The sequence below is a fragment of the Neoarius graeffei genome, chromosome 4, assembly GCF_027579695.1.
Source record: "Neoarius graeffei isolate fNeoGra1 chromosome 4, fNeoGra1.pri, whole genome shotgun sequence".
In the NCBI taxonomy this organism is placed as follows: Eukaryota; Metazoa; Chordata; class Actinopteri; order Siluriformes; family Ariidae; genus Neoarius; species Neoarius graeffei.
The window spans coordinates 12,955,653-12,975,913 of NC_083572.1; the positions used below are offsets into that span (position 1 = coordinate 12,955,653).

Sequence of the window (20,261 nt, forward strand, 5' to 3'; positions counted from 1 at the left end):
AAATGTACTTTCATCTGAAAAGAGGACTTTGGACCACTGAACAACAGTCCATTTCTTTCTCTCCTTAGCCCAGATAAGACACTTCTGACATTGTCTCTGGCTCAGGAGTAGCTTGATATTAGGAATGCGAAAGTTGTATCCCCTTTCTTGAAGATGTCTGTTCGTGATGGGTCTTGATACACTGACACCAGCCTCAGTCCACTCCTTGTGAAGCTCTCCCAAGTTCTTGAATCGACTTTTCTTGACAATCCTCTCAAGACTGCGGCCATCCCTGTTGCTTGTGCACCTTTTCCAGCCACCCTTTTCAGCAATGACCTTTTGTGGCTTACCCTCCTTGTGGAGGGCATCAGTGATCATCTTCTGGACAACAGTCAAGTCAGCAGTCTTCCCCATGATTGTGGTTGTGTGTACTGAACTAGACCGAGAGATGCACTGTGTTCATACTGTTTTACTCAAACTCGAAATGAAATATTCTAATATTTTGAGATTATTTTAAAATGTTTTTGTACTGTATGCCATACTGATTAAAATAGAAAAATGCTTGAAACATTTTAGTTTGTGTAATGAGTCTATAATGTATAACATTTTCACTTTCTTAAATAACTGATGGAAAATATTGAACTTTTTCACAATATTCTAATTTTTTGAGATGCACCAGTATGATTTAAAATCATTCCAGAAAATATATCTGGTTAGGTCATCTTAGCTAGCCAGCTTAGCTAGTATTAGTGATGGGCATGTATTAATATGATACAAACTCCTTTCAGAAATGGTCATTAGCTCATGTGAGCCAGACAGTTAGCATTATAGCAATGAAGCAATTAGGAATGAGAAGTGCACTCAGTAGAGTGAATACCTCTGCCAAGCCACATATTGGGATTTGCATCAAAATTTAATCATGTGTTCCTTGGCTCATGGCCCACATTTCCTCAAAATTTCATTAAAATCCTTTCACTGCTTTTTGAGGTATGTTGGGAAAAGGCAAACAAACTGAGGTAACTTCCTCCAACAAAATTGGATGATGAATAAGGAAATAGGAATACAAAACAATTATGTTGGTTTCCCTGTCATGATAAAGCTCATTAACTAGAATATCTCATTTTGATTTAAAAAAAAAAAAGGATAATGAAGTCTCTCACACTCGGACACTCAAAAACCTGAGCATTTCTCCAGATTTCATTTGTACAAGTGCTTTAACATCCTGCTGCCAAATGTAACTTTCCTCATATTAGCTAGCTAGCTAGCATCCTCAATGAAATTTCTAAACGTATTCATGTGGCTTAAAAAATGCTCTTCAAAATCCTGTCAGATTACATCATATTAGCTAGTTGGATCGCTTTAGTGAAGAACATTTCCTCATATGAAGTAAAATCTTTTCAGAAATTCTGTCAGTTTCACTCCAGGTGAGCTAGCCAGCTAGCGTTAGCAGTGAAAATGATGAGCCAATCGTAATGGCTAACAAACTTTGCTGAACAAACAACAAAACAATCTTCATGCTTTAATAGGTTTCATGAATCATTATGGAGAAAATTAGCAGGAAATCTGTGAAAAATATCCACATTTAAATAGCTGAATAGCTTCCTCCTTAAATACACAGCAGTCCACATGTGTCGTGTCATGTAAAATCTAAATATTAATAATGAATCATTTTGTTCTGAACATGTATGCATATCTTCATGTCAAATATTCTCGGCTTTGATATGCTCTAGCGATTCAAATCCTTTCTATTAAATTTCCCTTAATGTATGTGTTTAGGTCCTATAAGTATTATATCATCCACAAATATAATCTCTATTCACATTTTCTGTAACCAGAAGTCCCTCACTAGCACTGTGACACGTAATCCAATGCATTCTGACCTTAACATTATCAAAGACACCTGCCTGATTCTCACAGATTAGACCAATCAACACTCTTCCAGCAGGTCACATGATTCACATTGGGGGTCCAAGAATGGGAACAAGATATTATACTCTTTCTTTGCTTTCTGTTGGTGCTCTGCTGCTGATCTTCCAAAATGTTGCTCCTTCTTCTGGTTTCTTTCCTGGTCACCTGCAGCAGAGCAGAGGATAAAGGTCAGCTTGCTTGATCTCTAACGGATCTCTATCACACATTCAGGAAATGACCAGAATGTTCAGTGGGGTCAACTGGGCAACCTTAGAATATGTTTAGTGGGTAATTATATGTCTGCATGTTCATTAGGGTTTACTCAGGTACTCTAGAATGGGAGACTCTACAAAGATAGAATGCTCATTCTAGAATGGTCAGTAGGATGTACTTGAGGGAATCCATTATTAAAGAATGTTTAGTCAGTCTACTTGAGGGTTCTAGAATGGCTGAATCTAAAATTATAGACTTTTTAGTCATATTTTCTCAGGTGTTCTAGAATGGGGGGAATCTACAAATATAGAATGCTCATTCTAAAATGTTCAGTAGGATGTACTCGTGGGTTCTAGAATGAAGGAATCCATTATTAAAGAATTTTCAGTCAATTTACTTGGGGGTTCTAGAACAATTGCATCAATTATAGACTATGTAGTCATATTTACTCAAGTATTCTAGAATGCTTAGTAGAATGTACTTGTGGGTTCTAAACTGAGGGACTCCATTATTAAAGAATTTTCAATCAGTCTATTTGGAGGTTCTAGAATGGGGGAAATCTACACAGACTGTTTCATCATATTTACTCAGGTATTCTAGAATGGGAAATGTATATCTACAAATATAGAATGTTCAGTCTCGAATGCTCAGTAGGATGTATTTAGGGGTTCTGTAATGAGGGAATCCATTATTAAAGAATGTTTGGCCAATTTACTTGGGGGTTGCATCAATTGTTATAGACTGTGTACTTAAGTAATCTAGAATGGGGGAGCCTACAAATATATAGAATGTTCTGTCTAGAATGTTCAGCCGGCTGTATTTAGGGGTTCTAGAATGAGGGAACCCATTATTATAGACTGTTTAGTCATATTTGCTCAGGTATAATTGAATGGGGGAATCTACAAATGTAGAAAATTTCAATAGGATGCATTGAGGGGTTCTAGAATGAGGGAATCCGTTATTATAGAATATTTCAGAGTCGGATGTTCAGTCAGATTTACTCAGGTTGTTGGGGGGGGTCTATTATTATATAATGTTCAGCCTAGAATGTTATGCAAGTTGATGTTAAGTAAGATTGATGGCGATGCTCTAGAATGGGGTCATCTACAATTCATTTTAATTCATATTTACTCAATTATATGTTCAGTGAGTGACTAAGTTCTACGCAGTGATTTCTAGAACGTTCAGTGACATCAGACTTCACAGTGCTCGGTGGGGTCGACAGCACAATTCTAGAATGCTGTAGGGTTCAGTGTACAATTCAAGAATGTTGAATGTGTTTTACTCTGTAGTACCAGAATGGCGGAGCTGGATTGGGTCATGATTGTGCGGAATTCTGGAGAATTCTAGAATGTTCAGCAGGGTCTGTTGTGTGACCCACTGGATAACTGATTCATTGAGTGGTCTTGGAATGTTTAATATGGTTCTAGAATTTGATCATTAGCTTTATTTTATTTGTTTTAATGTGTATGGTTATACACTACTGTTTTACTGTCTTCAAAGTCTACAGTTGTTTGTTCTTATTAAAATTATGACATCACAAAAAAATTCCAGCTCATTTGAATAATTATTTAGCATTTTTGTAAGGAGTCTTTTTTTTTCTTTATATTAAAAAGTTTAATTGTTGGAAAATTACTGTGATATGAGGATGTCTGTGAAGATTCTCAGTCATCCAGGTCATAGTAAACTGTGGGTGGTAAAAGAGAGCAACTGGACTTGCTTGAAGATTCTTGAAGACGTTTCACCTCTCATCTGAAAGGCTTCTTCAGTTCTGTCTGACTAATAGGGAGTATCAGGTATTTATCCTCTCATGGATGAAAAACAATCCTAAGGTGTCGTTGAGTCATCCTATTGGTGTGGGCTACTGGGGGCCGGGTGTGAATAGCCTAGGGAGTCATTGGGGTGATCAATGGATTGTTGGATCTCTCTGTCCTCCTGTGAGTCACTGAAAACAGCTGGGTTTTGGTGAGCATTCAGTTGTCTGGGAAGTGTGCCAAGGACTGCATTGTAGGTGGCTGATAAATAATGTCTTAGACCTCCACCTCTGTTCAGTGATGGCCATTCCAGGTTGACAAAAATGGCTTCTTTAACTCCTCGCTCATACCAACGATCCTCTCTGGCTAAAATGCGTACGTTGCAATCCTGAAATGAGTGTCCTTTGTTGTTAAGATGAAGATAGACAGCAGAGTCCTGCCCTGAGGAACTGGCTCTCCTGTGTTGAGCCATGCGCCTGTGAAGAGCAGAAAAAGGAACATAACGGACAAGGAGGATAACAGGAACAAACGCAAGAACATTGTCATTCCCTACGTTTCTGGTCTATCGGAGGAACTCAGGAGGATCTTTTACAAACACAACATTCTGGTACATTTCAGACCCAGTAACACCCTGAAGCAGAAACTGGTCCACCCGAATGACAGAATAGCCAGACACAAACAGGACAACGTAGTGTACGCCATTCAGTGCAGTGAGGAATGCACGGACTCGTATATTGGGAAAACAAAACAACCGCTTCACAGGCGCATGGCTCAACACAGGAGAGCCAGTTCCTCAGGCCAGGACTCTGCTGTCTACCTTCATCTTAACAACAAAGGACATTCATTTCAGGATTGCAACGTACGCGTTTTAGCCAGAGAGGATTGTTGGTGTGAGCGAGGAGTTAAAGAAGCCATTTTTGTCAACCTGGAACGGCCATCACTGAACAGAGGCGGGGGTCTAAGACATTATTTATCAGCCACCTACAATGCAGTCCTTGGCACACTTCCCAGACAACTGAATGCACACCAAAACCCAGCTGTTTTCAGTGACTCACAGGAGGACAGAGAGAACCAACAAGATGACTCAACGGCACCTTAGGATTGCTTTTCATCCATGAGAGGATAAATACCTGATACTCCCTATTAGTCAGACAGATCTGAAGAAGCCTTTCAGATGAGGGGTGAAACGTCTTCAAGCAAGTCCAGTTGCTCTCTTTTACCGCCCACTGTGATATGAGGAATTAAAAAAAAAACACTTCAGGATGTGCTGTGCTGCAAAATAATCAAGGTGGCAACATTAATTTCACGTTGGGCCGCATCTTGACCAACCCATGTTTGATTGTTTTCCTGCAACAGCATGCCCCTATTTCTTACTTATTTCTTATAATGTTCTTCAATGTTTTTTTTTTTTTTTTAAGTTAAGACATCCTAGCTTCCATAAGGGTTCCTAGCTTCCTTCCTTTTCAGTGTACATGCTTTATAAAGACCAAACTTGGAGTCAGTAGAGTCCGTACAGATTCATTATGTTCCGTGTCTCAAGATAAGTGAATTTTGCTGTGCTGGTTATTTCTTAAGCCTGTACACATTAAAAAAAAATAAAATAAATAATAATAATAAAATAAAGCAGATTTAGCAATGTGCCTGACATACAGCTCTTGTGCCACCTGCAGAGATCACCCTCCCCAGACTGATGGACATCTCTGCAGCAGAGACCTTCATCGACTCAGCTGAAGTTGTCATCATCGGGTTCTTTGAGGTCAGAGAGTGTGTCTGTCCTGTCTGGAGCACACACATTTGTGTATCGTGCGTGAGGTGGTAAAGACAGACAAACGTGACCAGCGAAGACGCTTAGGAATGCAGACTGATGAAGAGAAAATAACGTCCCTGTGGGAGAGCTTTGTTCTTAGTGCCATAACCTCGATGTGTGCTCCTGGGTGAAATCCTGGCCGCAGGAAATGCCTGTGTTTAGCGATCCCAGAACGCTGAGCTTTTTGGCCCAAGTCACCGGGCGGAGGAGGAAATAAAGACGGAAATAAGGGTGCATCTGAGACATTGTGGGATTGGCTGCCTTTGGCCTCTATAAACAAACATAGCAACAACCTAACATTGTCTGGGATTGAGGACATGGACCTCAAATTGAAGTAAAATTGAAAACTTCAGTCGAGGACAGAATATAAAACTCTGTAGAGGGTTTGGCTGTCCTTCTGCAGACATTTTTATCTTGTTACCTTATTTTTCTGGGCCGGTATTACCTAAAAATACCATCTAACTACGACTGAAGGTCATGCACATGGCAGTAATATATCAAATGTGGTAGTAATGATGGAGATAATTACATCAACATATTTCTAGAATCATGACGAACTGCATGGGAGAGAGAGATTAAAACCAGTACACTACAGTGTTTGCTATGATTCTGTCCAGGAATGCCCGAACACCCTAAAACACACTCGATCTTCTGCTCCATCGCAAAATATATTCTTATAATATAAAACCCAGAGTCGAAGTGAACATCGGTGAATAATAACAGAGATGAAGTCTGAGGCGGATAATTGTTTTATTATAAATACACAGATTATTTTTAAAAATCATATTTAAAAAATTTTTTATCTCAAACTTCAAAAGCAGCACGCAAATGTAATAATGACTTGTCACTTATCTATGCCGAGTCACATAAAATACTTTGTTTTGAAATAAAAATAAATCACAATTCCACCTTACCTTTGAATAGTTTTAGACCAAACTTTAACATCTTTAGTGCTTTTAGGAACAGCATTTTCTTTCGTAATTTGTAATTCTTCCTCACTTACGGTGACGAAGAGATTGGCCACCATTTTCCCGAGTCACTCGAGGTGATTATCGAGAAATAGTCAGAATTTCTCGACCAATCAGTGCAAGAGATTTCCTATAATTACCTCCGTATTTATTTACACTAATAGATATTAACCCGGTTTCTGTTGCAGTTTTGTATACAATAGAAGCAATATTTTAAAAATTGCAACAAAACGTATGAATTGTTTTCATTAACGATGTTACGCGATAAAAGCTGGGTTTTCTCTTCTAGCGATAGCTCTTACAGAGCACTCTTTTTTCAGAAAAGTAGCGTTTCTATTTGCTCATCTTGTCATGTGACTTAAATGTGGAAAAAATTTTCAATATCAATTTTGCAAAACATTGCTTTGTCGAATTGTCTGAAACCCACCTTGTCAGAGCGTTTATTTATTTATTTATTTATTTATTGAAATTCACATTTCCATTCCTTGGGGTTTTTTTTTTTTTTTAGTTCGCTGTTTCAAATTGTGCCAAAAAGATTTTTTTTTAACTGAGTAGTTACTAATCTTCAATTTTTCTGCACAGAATGAAAACACAATGAACATCTCGTCATAGTAATGATAAAATACAGTACTGAAGATCTGAACAGGTGGTTGTTTAAACAAAAATGAGAAGGAGTTATGCACTAAAGTGGCAACAATACATTGCATTTTGGTGTTATTACTGAAATGCACGTTATTATGTCAAGGTTTTCCTGATCACAAATGCAATATTGTGAATTTCGTGACCTGACGTAAATTTCATAATCCGCAAAAAAACGAATTTGTCATCAAATTGAATCATGAAAACTTGGTCAAATGTGTGCAAAGTTAAGACCAAGAAGCATGTTGACATTGTCTCTACAAATGTCAACTTGCAAATTACAGAACTGTTAGAGATGGTAAAATTGACTCTGTGCGTGAAAGTCACCATGTTGCACTGTCCAGTATGTGATATAATTGTGTGTGTATCAGGCTGATGGAGGGCTTGGCTATGAGGAGTTTCTAGCCGCTGTTGAAGAGGTGAAGTCTCTTCCAGCCGCCCTGTGCAATGAGAAGGAGGTGTGGGCTAAATACAGCATCGACTCAGACACCATCTCCGTCTTCAGGAAGGTAGACGTGTGTTTTTCACGCTCCTGTTTATGTTCTGTGATGTGGTCTTGAATTACTTTTGTAACTTTGTGTTACGTTTTCTGAACTAGAAGATAAATTTTTGTCCTCTAGCAGCTCTAGCTACTGTTACTTACACAATTTCAGTCAAAAGTTTGGACACACCTCCTAATTACCTCACCCAGGATGGAGTCCACCAGGGGGCGAGGTATTGTTTTCGGTCAGGTTTTTTTTTTGTTAACAATATTACAGGAAAACAGCTGGACCAATCTTCATAAAACTTTCAGGATAGATGAGCATTGATCTCAAATAGAACCTCCAACATTTTGAGGGTCATTCGGTCAAGGTCACCAAAAAGGTCAAAATCTTTTTTGTTGTCTCGTCTGCCTCATATAGAGGCACTAGCCACTATGTCATCATGCTGTATGAATGTAACAATTGTGCACTGTGCATGAACATACACGTGTTCCAATTAAAATGGCTGGTGAGTGTATACAATTCGGTTCACCATTTGAAATAAATAGACTAAAGAAATCACTTTCAGACATGTTTATGCTTTTTACAGAGGGAAAGTGCATTCCATTGAGCTCTAGCATCAGGCCTTTTCCAGGAAATAAGAGTTTCAGTCATGGTGACTGCATGTGTATGTCAGCCTCGGTTCGGAGGTTTCAGTTTCGAAAACTGTAAGAGGTAAGAGTAGAACAATGTAAAGTACAGACACTGGGTATATTTTACTTCCAAGTTTACATTTTTGGATTGCGCTTCATTTTTGTGGCTACTGCCTCATGGAATAAATATATATATGCTATATTTACTGTATGGACATGGGATCAGAAAACAATTTTATTTATAAGCAGTAGCCACATGGACCCATAGGGTACCTATTTTTTCATGATATCTTCCTTTGTATTCATCATAAGTGCTACCAGGTGAGGTTTGTTTTGCCTGGCAACACCTGTTCAATGTTTTATTTTCATTATCACTTCGTAGCTTAAAGTAATAATGGATGTCGTTTCTCCTGACTTAGTTGACTGGTTCTTGACGTAATAGTGTATGAGTTACTACAGTTGTTTATTAGGGCTATTTATTGTATTTTTATGATTTACTATTTACTGTTTGATCTCAAACACATTAAGAAGGCAAGAAACTCGTCCACTAATTAGTTTTTGATGAGGCATAGCTGTTAATTGAAAAGCATCCCAGGTGACTACCTCATGAAGCTGGTTAAGATAATGCCAGTAGTGTACAAAGCGTCATCAAGGTAAACGCTGGATACTTTCAAGAAGTTAAAATATGAAACGTACGTGTGTGTGTATATATATATAAATTTTTTTTAACTTTTTTTGCTTACCACATACAGGCAATTCCATATATATTTCATGTGTTATTTCATAATTTTGATGTTGACAGTGTAAAAAATAGTCCAAATACAAACCGATGAATGAGTAGAGTAAGGGTGTACAAACTTTTGACTGGTATTTTTGACTGTCGATGTAAAATTGAAACTGCAAGCAATACTGGTAGAATCTTGTATTGATGAATTTGTCTTTACGTTAACCATATTACAGTAAAAGTCACAAAATACCATATGGGTTGATAATTTTGATAATTATGGGTTGATAATTTCACCTTGTTCGATCTGTAATTGTATTTAAAACTCATTTTGCATTGACATTCGTGACACACTGAGACATTTCCTCTGAAATATTTCAATCACTTTGTCATCTTCCTTCTCAGGAAATGTATTGACTCATGTCAACGACCTGGAGGAGCATGAAATCGAATTTCTGATCTTACACTTTACACTACATTCAGAACTATCGTGAAGCACAATTTCAACACGGCCACCAGCCAAGTGACTGATTTGAATGCTCTTAACCTGAACTGTTCATTAAATTAGCATTTGTAATACGGTTATGAAGCGACGTGGATACCTTTTGGCAGCTTCACGTATCTTAAAGCTATGAAGTAATACAGGTTTTAAAGCTGATTTAAAAGCATGTTTGTTTACAAACTGTCACAGTCACTTGCTAGTACAGAAGCTTTACATCTCTGATGTGCCTCTTTTCCAGTTTTTCGATGTCCATTGGTATGTTTTTCTCTTGTAAATATGCGTGAAGAATATATAATGAAGTTTTGGTAGCCTTTTGGGTGTTCAGTGCATCTTTAGTTTCAGTTTATTTATTTAGTGCTTGATCCAAGTTTTCTCTCTTTCCTGACCGACAAAGAAATAATTCTGCGTATACGCAGCAGAAAAGTTTTGTCGTTGGATCTTCACATGAGCTCTGATGTGTGACGTCGTGTTGTCTTGACAACATGCAGCAATATAACAATATTGCAAGCGCATTCTCCATTGGGGAGAGTGGCGTAATACATGGAGGATAAGCAATATGATAATATTGCATGCCATCAATAAACCCACGAGAAGGGAATAGAATAAACGTTTTTATTCCATGCAAAAAGTGGCCTGTATGTATAATAATTGCTATTATTCTATCCACATTCACTGGATATGAGCAATTGTGCACTCTGATTGGCTACTCTACTACTAGGATATCAGCTCATATACCGTGAATAGAGAAAAACAAAACAACCAAGGATGAAATAAAAACTCGAAAATAACCCCCCCAAACATTTTTTTTTTTAAATGAACAAAATATGGAATGAAAGTATTTCATGGTATGAACGTATCTTTTTTTTTTTTCAAGAATTATTATAACATTTTTCACAAATTGCTACTGTCATTTCGCCAGTTTGTTGACCTTCTAAATGGAAATTTTGTTGGACATTTTGTATAAAGTTTTTATTTATCGAATTCGCAAAAATTAAAAATGCTCCGTTTCTCAAAATCCAGTGAATGTGGATATAATAATAGTGCCTCATCTACTATCAGCTCATGTACAACTTGATTTCATGGAATAACTGTTAAATATGATGAAGCTTTCAAGGAGGAAGGAGTCTCCAGCGTCGGCGCATGGTACCAGTAATTTCTCCACCACTGGAACGTCTACAGCCCAGAAGATTGAGTTTGTGCATTCAGGTTTCTTCCTGACATGACAAGCGGTGCTTTTTGTTTGTATTACTAACTTTTATGAGCGAGAAAAAAGACGAGCTGATAAGGGGATGACTGCTTATAACATGTGAGAACAGGAACTAGTTTGTTTTTCAGATGTTCCACAACATTAAATGTAATTAGAAAGGGATAAAGTGTACATGTAATTTGTGAATAAATATGAATGTGTTCAAATTGGCAAATTTCTATGGGATAAAAGGAAAAGAGCACAAAGGATGAGCTGTGTTATTCCTATATATTTCTAGACTGAAATGATTGTCTTTAAAAAAAAAAAAAGTGTGTGTATGTGTGTTTTGCAGGCAGATTTGCATCAGGAGAACCTAAAACCAGCAAAAGTGAACAGTCTCGACAAGGACAGTGTTGTTCGTTTCTTCACCATCAGCAACATCCGCTATATCACAGAGTACAATCAAGTGGTAGAGCAACATATAACACACACACAAACACACACACGGTTCCAAATATTACTTCAATACAATATACTGTACATATTACACTCGAGGGCGGCACGGTGGTGTAGTGGTTAGCGCTGTCGCCTCACAGCAAGAAGGTCCTGGGTTCGAGCCCCGGGGCCGGCGAGGGCCTTTCTGTGTGGAGTTTGCATGTTCTCCCCGTGTCCGTGTGGGTTTCCTCTGGGTGCTCCGGTTTCCCCCACAGTCCAAAGACATGCAGGTTAGGTTAACTGGTGACTCTAAATTGACCGTAGGTGTGAATGTGAGTGTGAATGGTTGTCTGTGTCTATGTGTCAGCCCTGTGATGACCTGGCGACTTGTCCAGGGTGTACCCCGCCTTTCGCCCGTAGTCAGCTGGGATAGGCTCCAGCTTGCCTGCGACCCTGTAGAAGGATAAAGCGGCTAGAGATAATGAGATGAGATGAGATATTACACTCGATGCATACAATTGTCTCCTCTGCATCTTCTGTTCTTTGTAAGCTGTGAAAATTTCTTAAAATATATATCATTGATTACAAGAAAAATATTCATGATCTAGTATTACAGTAGTGAGAGAAGCTATAGTACGCTGTAACACACTGTAATACATGACACGTCCAACTATGTGTGTATCACATCCTAAAATAATCAGGATATTCATCTTAATTCTGACATTTTTCATTATGTGAAGAAAAAATATTGCCTTTTGCTTTGATTTTACAAGTCAAGCTTTTCCTTATATGTGTCACCCTCGTCATTTACACTCACTCTTTCTCTCTCTCTCTCTCTCTCTCTCTCTCTCTCTCTCTCTCTCTCTCAGTCTGCTGTGGGTCTGTTCCAGTCCAAAGTGAAGGTGCACGTTGTGCTCTTTGCCAATAGGGGGAGTGATGATTACAGTGAGCTGAAGGAGCGAGTCAGGGTTTTGGGTCCTCACTACGCCGGAAAGGTATTCCTCACCAGCTATGCACTGGGACATTCGTTATAACCAGATATAATAATATATTATTATTGGCTTGGCGTTTCTGAGTGAATCAGGGTAAGAGTCAGTTTATGAACTTGGAACGCTCTCATGAACTCAGAACATTACAGATGTTACTGAATCATGTTGTGGTTTTTTTTTTTTAAACTGGGACACGACATCCCTGACATCCACGTCATGGCATCCCTTGACGTTCTCCTCAAACCAAGCCCATATGTAGTGTACACACACACGTGCAATATTATACACTCACCAGCCACTTTACAAGAACCTTGTTCTTGGTTCTGGCAGGACTGGAACCCAATGTGATCATCTACTGTTGCATGCTGAGATGCTTTTCTGCTCACCACGATTGTAAAGAGTTGCTATGACCTTACTATATCCTTCCTGGATATACCCCGAACCAATCTGCCCATTTTCCTCTGACCCCTCTTATCAACAAGGCGTTTGTTTCCACCCACAGAACTGTCGCTCACTCAATGTTTTTTTTTTTGTTTGTTTGTTTGTTTGTTTTCTGCACCATTCTGTCTGTAAACTCTAGAGACTGTTGTGTGTGTAAATCCCAAGAGATCAGCACTTTCTGAAATACTCAAACCAGTCCATCTGGCACATGTGAAAGTCACACTTTGAGATCACAATTTTTCCCATTTTGATATTTGAAGTGAACATCAACTGAAGCTCTTGATTTGTATCTGCATGATTTGATGTATCGTGCTGCTGCCAAGGGATCGGCTGATTAGAGAACTGCGTAAAACAGAAAGTGTACTGGTGTTTCTAATAAAGTGGCCGGTGAGTGTATATAATACCAGTGGTTCTCAATCTTGTTGTAGTCAGGGACACCTGCTATTTCATGAATATTTATTACAATTTATCAAATAATATTTTAGAGTTCAGTGATACAACACATTAGGGTTGAGTTTTCTTTGGTGCGTGGACCCCTAAATATAATAACCTTGATAACACAGTATGGGTTGAGATTTCCACCACTCTAACAAACATCATGGATCCCACTTTGAGAACCACAAACACATACGGTACTGTACTTATGGCAATGACATGGCATCTCTTGGCGTTCTCCTCAAATGAAGCCCGCATATGTAGTGTACACATACACTCGTGTAATATTATCCACTCACCGGCCACTTCAATAGGAACTTGTTCTTGATTCTAAGATTCCTGTTCTTGGCTGCAGGAGTGGAACCCAACGTGGTGTTCTGCTGTTGCATGCTAGGATGCTTTTCTGCTTACCATGGTTGTAAAGCGTGATTGATTATATGAGTTACTATATCCTTCCTACCAAAGTAGGAAGGATATTGTAATGTAATATAAAGTGCTTACACTAAGGTTACGTTCACTGACATTATTTAACGCATGAACAAACCTGTCTGTGAAGGTTCTCAGTCATCCAGACCATCGTAAAAGGTAAGTGCTAAAGAAGGCAACTGGACTCGCTTAAAATCCTTGAAGACGTTTCACCTCTCTTCAGTTCTGTCTTGCCTCTTTTCCACCAAATCAGTTCCAGGGCTGGTTCGGGGCCAGTGCTGGTGCTGGTTCACAACTCGTTCAACTCGCGAGCCAGCTGAGAACCAGTTTGCTTTTCCATAGCTCGCGGTGCTAAGGGAAGACATGTCATTACATCGCTGTATATGTCATTACATCGCTGTATACGTCAGTTACGTCGCTACGTTTGCATAAACCTTGGCGCGAATATCGAAGCAAAAACAACACGGAAGAAGCAGCAGCAGCAACAACAACAATAATAATAATAATGGATGACTTCGCGATTGCTTCTCGTCGCTTAAAAATGGCGATCTTTCGCGGTCTTGTTATTGTTGTTGGTCTTAACAACTCCGCCTCCCCCCCCCCCCCCCCCCCCCCCCCCCCCCGACGTAAGCGGTTCTTTCCTCTGGCCCAGCAGAGAGTTGGTGCTAGCCTGGAACCAGTTTTTCTGGCCCCAGAGCCAGTTCTTTGTCAGTGGAAACAGAAAACCTGGTTCCAAACTAAGCACTGGCCCCGAACCAGCCCTGGAAATGCTTTGGTGGAAAAGGGGCATCTGGCTAGTGCAGAGTTCCAGGTATTTATCCTCTAGTGGACCAAAAGCAACCCTAAGGAGAGTCGTTGAGGTCACATGGGTCGTTGACCCTCTGTCATCCTGTAGGTTATAAGGGTCACTGGATTATCTGAGGCCAAGTTTATATTAGACCGTATCTGTCTCGTTTTCTTCGTGGATGCACTGTCCGTTCACATTAAAATGCCGGGAAACGGGAATCCGCCAGGGCCGACGTATTCAACCCAGTTCGTATTTGAACCGTTGCTGTGTAAACATTGAGGATACGCTGTGCTGAGCTCTAGCTGATGTTGTCATTGGACAACGTCACTGTGACATCCACCTTCCTGATTCGCTGGCGTTGGGATCACACACACAGCAGCTCAGTCCCGAATCACTGCTCGCGCGCTTCACTCGCGCGCTCTGTGAGCTGCGCAGGGCCGGAGTGCGCACCCTCCAGAGGGCACTCGCTGTTCAGGGCGGAGTGATTTGGAGAGCGGGAGGAAGCGCTGAGCCGCACTGAGGTTTATTTACACATTTCAACCTCCTTCAGGCGCTTAAACTCAGTGAGAACATGAACATCACAGCCAGGTGTGTTTATCTGCTGGAGAAGGTGTTCGCTTGCCATCCTTCCACTTGCAAGTGGTGAGTGACTTACGCATGCCCGATATGCACTGGGATCATGTGACGTGCCATCTAATTAGTCATGTGATTAGCGTATCCGTGTATTGGCGTTGCTGTGTGCACGCGAATCGTGCATTGGTGTTGCTGTGTGCACGTGAATCGTTTTAAAAACGTTAATCTGATGATCCACTGATTCGAAATAATGTAAACAGGGCCTGAGAAACTCAGGAGGATCTTCTACAAGCACAACATCCCTGTACACTTCAAACCCAATAACATTCTGAGGTAGAAACTGGTCCACCCTAAGGACAGAAAACAAAGACACAAACAGGACAATGTAGTGTACGCAATTCAGTGCAGTGAGGAATGCACAGACCTGTACATTGGGGAAACGAAACAACCGCTTCACAAGCGCATGGCTCAACACAGGAGAGCCTTAGGCCAGGACTCTACAGTCTACCTTCATCTCAATAACAAAGGACACTCGTTTCAGGACTGCAGTGTATGCATTTTAGCCAGAGAAGACCGGTGGTGTAAAAGAGGAGTAAAAAAAAGCCATCTTTGTCAACCTGGAAAGACCATCGCTGAACAGAGGAGGTGGTCTGAGACACCACTTATCAGCCACCTACAATGCAGTCCTTGGCACACTTTCCAGGAAACTGAATACACATCCACACCAAGGCTCAGCTGACTTCAATGACTCGCATGATGGCAGAGAAAGCCAATGACCCATAGATCACCCGAACAACACTCTAGGCTGCTAACACCATTTCACACTCAGCCTCCAGTGACCCTAACAACCTACAGGACGACTGATGCCCCTTTTCCACCAAAGCAGTTCCAGGGCTGGTTCGGGGCCAGTGCTTAGTTTGAAACCGGGTTTTCTGTTTCCACTGACAAAGAACTGGCTCTGGGGCCAGAAAAACCGGTTCCAGGCTAGCACCAACTCTCTGCTGGGCCAGAGGAAAGAACCGCTTACGTCAGCGGGGGGGGGGGGGGGGCGGAGTTGTTAAGACCAACAACAATAACAAGACCGCGAAAGATGGCTATTTTTAAGCGACGAGAAGCAGCAGCTGTACAAACGCGAAGTCATCCATTATTATTGTTGTTGTTGCTGCTGCTTCTTCCGTGTTGTTTTTGCTTCGATATTCGCGCCAAGGTTTATGCAAACGTAGCGATGTAACTGATGTATACAGTGACGTAACTGGCATATACAGTGACGTAATGACGTGGCTTCCCTTAGCACCGCGAGCTATGGAAAAGCAAACTGGTTCTCAGCTGGCTCGCAAGCTGAACGAGTTGTGAACCAGCACCAGCACTGGCCCCGATTTGGTGGAAAAGGGGTATGTGAGGGTCAACGACCCATGTGACCTCAACGACTTTCCTTAGGGTTGCTTTTGGTCCACTCGAGGATAAATACCTGGAACTCCACACTAGTCAGACAGAACTGAAAAAGCCTTTCAGATGAGAAATGAAACATCTTCAAGGATTTCAAGCAAGTCCAGTTACCTTCTTGACCACCTACAGTTTACATGAACAAACCATGCGTTAATACACCGTGAGTGACAGTAACAAAACAATTAACAGTTAATTTTTTTCTCAAAAATAATAAAGCAAATGAGCCTAATAAACCATTAGTGAGTATAATTAAGGCCTTCGCACCTTCATGAACATGTTTCCGGCTCTTACCTGGTAAAATTCAGAACTTAAGCTGCACAAAGGTACAACGAAATTTAGTTCATCATCGGAGAGCAAAGTTGCTGCATACTTGCACTTCATCCCAAGGCTGTTCCATGTTAACCTAACTACATATCTTTGAACTGTGGGGGAAACCGGAGCACCCGGAGGAAACCCACGCAGACATGGGGAGAACATGCAAACTCCACACAGAAAGGCCCCCATCAGCCACTGGGCTCGAACTCAGAACCTTCTTGCTGTGAGGTGATAGTGCTAACCACTACACCACCGTGCTGCCACTGATCCATCAGGCCATTAAATGAATTAACTGATGACTGAAGTCATAAAATAGTTTGGATATCTTATTAATTTAAACGTTTATCTGCTGGAAATCAAATTCTTCAAATTTCTGCTCTACAACAAATATGGTTCCATAGATAACCAGTCAAATGTTTACTTTCATATTAGCATGTCTTGCTTTCATTTCTGTAGTTGCTCTTTGTGCTGATTAACGGGAAAGATCAGGCCAATGCTCGTGCACTGGGTTACTTCAAACTGAAATCAGGTGACCTCCCACGTGTTGGCCTCTACGACGCTGAGTCGGACAAAACGTGGCTCATGGGACCGGGCGAGATCTCTACTGAGCGTGTGCAGAACTTCTGTGACTCCTTCCTCAGTGGAGAGCTCCAGGTACGGCGGCCAAATGGGTACAGCTTGGGTGACCGAGCAAACACCAGAGTAGGAGAAATATAACCCTGAGAAGTCATTCGTTACATGATTACATGCTGGTAATGGTAATTACACAACAGTAAAGGTTAAAAATAATGACAGTGTGAAGGTAAATTTCTTCATGTGATTAACTGGAGTTGTTTATGCAGGTGATGTATGTTGAGTTTTGTTTTAGCTTTATTATTTGAGTGCAAATTTCCTCATCATATTATAATTAAATAATATTGGCTGGCTTTTTTCCGTGGTATATCAGATATGTTCCATTCGGCTAGCGTGATATTGAATGGGTCGAAGACGAGTAGCTGAATGGAATATATCTGAAATACCACGGAAAAAAGCCAGCTATTATTATTATACATACACACACTTCATATCAGCATTCTCGAAGGCCAACGCAAGCTTACCAGCGACTCTGTGCTGTTAGCGTGGCAGTCCAGTTAGCTTCCAGTCGGTGTAGCATTAGCAAAGGCCAATGCTAGCTTACCCGTGACTCAGTGCTGTTAGTGCAGCAGTCTAGTTAGCTTCTAGCTGGTGTAGTGTTGGTGCAGGTCAATGCTAGTGCAGTCAAGCCGATGATGATGATTATTATTATTATTATAGTTTCCCTGTGTAATTTACTTTTTAAATCAACATCGACAGCTACACACAATGGAGCGACCTGGCAGCCAAAATTCTCTCAAAATCTTCTGCTTTTAATGAAGCAAACCTCGTGGCCATGTTTGTTTACAAACTATCATAGGCACTCACTAGCGTGGAAGTTTTACATCTCTGATGTGTCTCTTTTCCAGTTTTTTCATGTCCGTTGGTCTGTTTTTCTCTTGTAAATATGTGTGAAGAAATATAATGAAGTTTTGGCAGCCTTTCGGATGTTCAGCGTGTTTTCAGTTTATTTATTTAGCGCTTAAACCTAGCACTGAAATAACCCCATCTTCTCTTTTTCCCGGCCGACACAGAAATAATTCTATGTATACACAGCAGAAAAGTTTTGTCATTGGATATTCGCATGAGCTCTGACGTGTGATGTCATGTTGTCTTGACTGTGCGATATTATAACAAAATTGTATGCTCATTTTCCATTGCGGAGTGGTGTAATACATGGAGGATAAGTGATATGATAACAGTACTGCATGCCATCAATAAACCCACTAGAAGAGAATAGAATACATGTTTTTATTCCATGGAAAAAGTGGTCTGTATGTATAATAATATAACTATTTATTATTGCAGGCTCAATGTGTAGTGTATATACAGAGCTGGAGTTTACACAAATCATGATGATTTGTTTTGTTTTTCCCCTCAGAAGGAGACCGGAGAACCTGAGGTGAAGTCTGAACTCTGAATCTCACCAAACACACCTTCATTAAAACCTTTTACAACATGTAAGACTTCGTGTTTTGTCTGATTTGTGTGTGTGAGTGAGAAAGGCAGACGGCCAGATAGTCTGAAAACCAGTACAAAATTGTGCGTATGGTGTGTCTGAGAGAAATTGCAGTGTCTTCTATTTCAAGGCCGAATCTCTACACTGTATTATTTACACTGGTGCGTGGCTTTCTCTCGGACCGCAGACGCTGGCAAACTGTGAAAAAAAAATCTGTGGAGGTAACAAAAATACACTGGCCTCAAACATCATGTAGTCCAGACTGTAGGAGGCCTTGCAGAAATGTCAATCATCACAATTAAATTAAACTGGAGTGAGAACGCGATAAACAAGCCTGTGTGTGTGTGTGTGTGTGTGTGTGTGTGTGTGTGTGTGTGTGTGTGTGTGTGAGATTAATTCTCTCAAGAGATACTGCAATGCAATACATTGCAATACATGAAACAAAGTCAGTATTTGGTGTGAGACGACCCTTTGCGTTTAAAAAAAAAAAAGTAATCTCAAGTATAAGGAAATGAGCTGCAAGTTTTACGGCGCATCATCCAGAACCAGCCACAGTTCTTCTGAACACGTTGACTGTCATGCTTGCTTCTTATTTTTGCAGCAAAATCCAGCAGCCTTCATGATGTATTTTTGGTCATAATATGCTGCTTTATTTACTGACATACGAACATTTTTCTGTAATATTTAATTTTGTGCTTAGAAATCTAAAATGTTTTTGTACTGACTCAATAGTGTCAAAGTCATAAGATTAAAAAAAAAAACTATCATAAGTTTTGCACTTAAAAAAATAATAGGGTGCCTCAGACTTTTGAACACCGGCGAGTGGCCTAGTGGTTTGCATGTCCGCCTCTTGATCGGGAGATCGTGAGTTCGACTCACGATCGGGTCATACCAAAGACCATCATAAAAATGGTACCTACTGCCGTCTGGCAAGGCACGCTGCAATACAGATGTGAGTGGGGAGTCAAACTCTTGCGGTTACCAAAGGACTAGCCCCCCATTGTAACCCTAGCGATGTAATAGGCGAGAGGCCGAGGGCTACGGAAACAGAGATCGGTGCCGCCCTATGCGCCACTTGACGTAGGAAGAACTTTGGCTTTGGCAGACTTTTGGACAGCACTGAGGTTAATAATTTTTTTTTTTTTAAAGATCACATAAGCAGCCTAAGGCTAAAGTAGTGTCAATGTTGTTTATGATATAATATTTAAGTTATTCCACAAAATCGAGTCGTACATGAGCTGATAGCCGGCGATGCATGTGAGTCGGCTATAAGCCATGTACGACAAGATTGAGTGGAATAATGGTTTTATTCTATCCACATTCACTGGATTTTAAGAAACAGAGCATTTTTATTTTTAAAATGCTATAATAATTCTTGAAAAATTAAAAAAAAGATACATTCTTACTATGTCATACTTTTATTCCATATTTTGTTGTTTTTTGGGGGTTTTGTTTTCGAGTAGTTTTTTATTTCGTCCTCGGTTGGTTCAGCAACATGCGCCGCTGTCAGTTAAAACCAATTTGAAAAAAAAGTACGCAAAGGTAAAAA

At 40.2% G+C, this 20,261-nt stretch overlaps 1 protein-coding gene across 1 annotated transcript; it reads left to right on the plus strand.

The window, feature by feature from the left end:
* The first annotated feature begins 2,017 nt into the window (after positions 1 to 2,017).
* LOC132884300 (endoplasmic reticulum resident protein 27) lies at positions 2,018 to 18,673 on the plus strand. The gene is made up of 7 exons (XM_060918131.1): positions 2,018 to 2,075; positions 5,525 to 5,610; positions 7,640 to 7,777; positions 11,147 to 11,263; positions 12,099 to 12,224; positions 17,098 to 17,295; positions 18,635 to 18,673. Exons 1-7 carry the CDS (start codon positions 2,018 to 2,020, stop codon positions 18,671 to 18,673), a joined length of 762 nt encoding a protein of 253 aa, XP_060774114.1.
* Positions 18,674 to 20,261: the final 1,588 nt, after the last annotated feature.

Bases quoted from the DNA above. Each gene is read 5' to 3' on its own strand.
- LOC132884300 (XM_060918131.1), top strand. From the start codon at position 2,018: ATGTTGCTCCTTCTTCTGGTTTCTTTCCTGGTCACCTGCAGCAGAGCA. The intron at 11,264-12,098 runs GTAGAGCAACAT...TCTCTCTCTCAG, and splicing joins TCACAGAGTACAATCAAGTG to TCTGCTGTGGGTCTGTTCCA. The intron at 17,296-18,634 runs GTACGGCGGCCA...TTTTCCCCTCAG, and splicing joins TCCTCAGTGGAGAGCTCCAG to AAGGAGACCGGAGAACCTGA.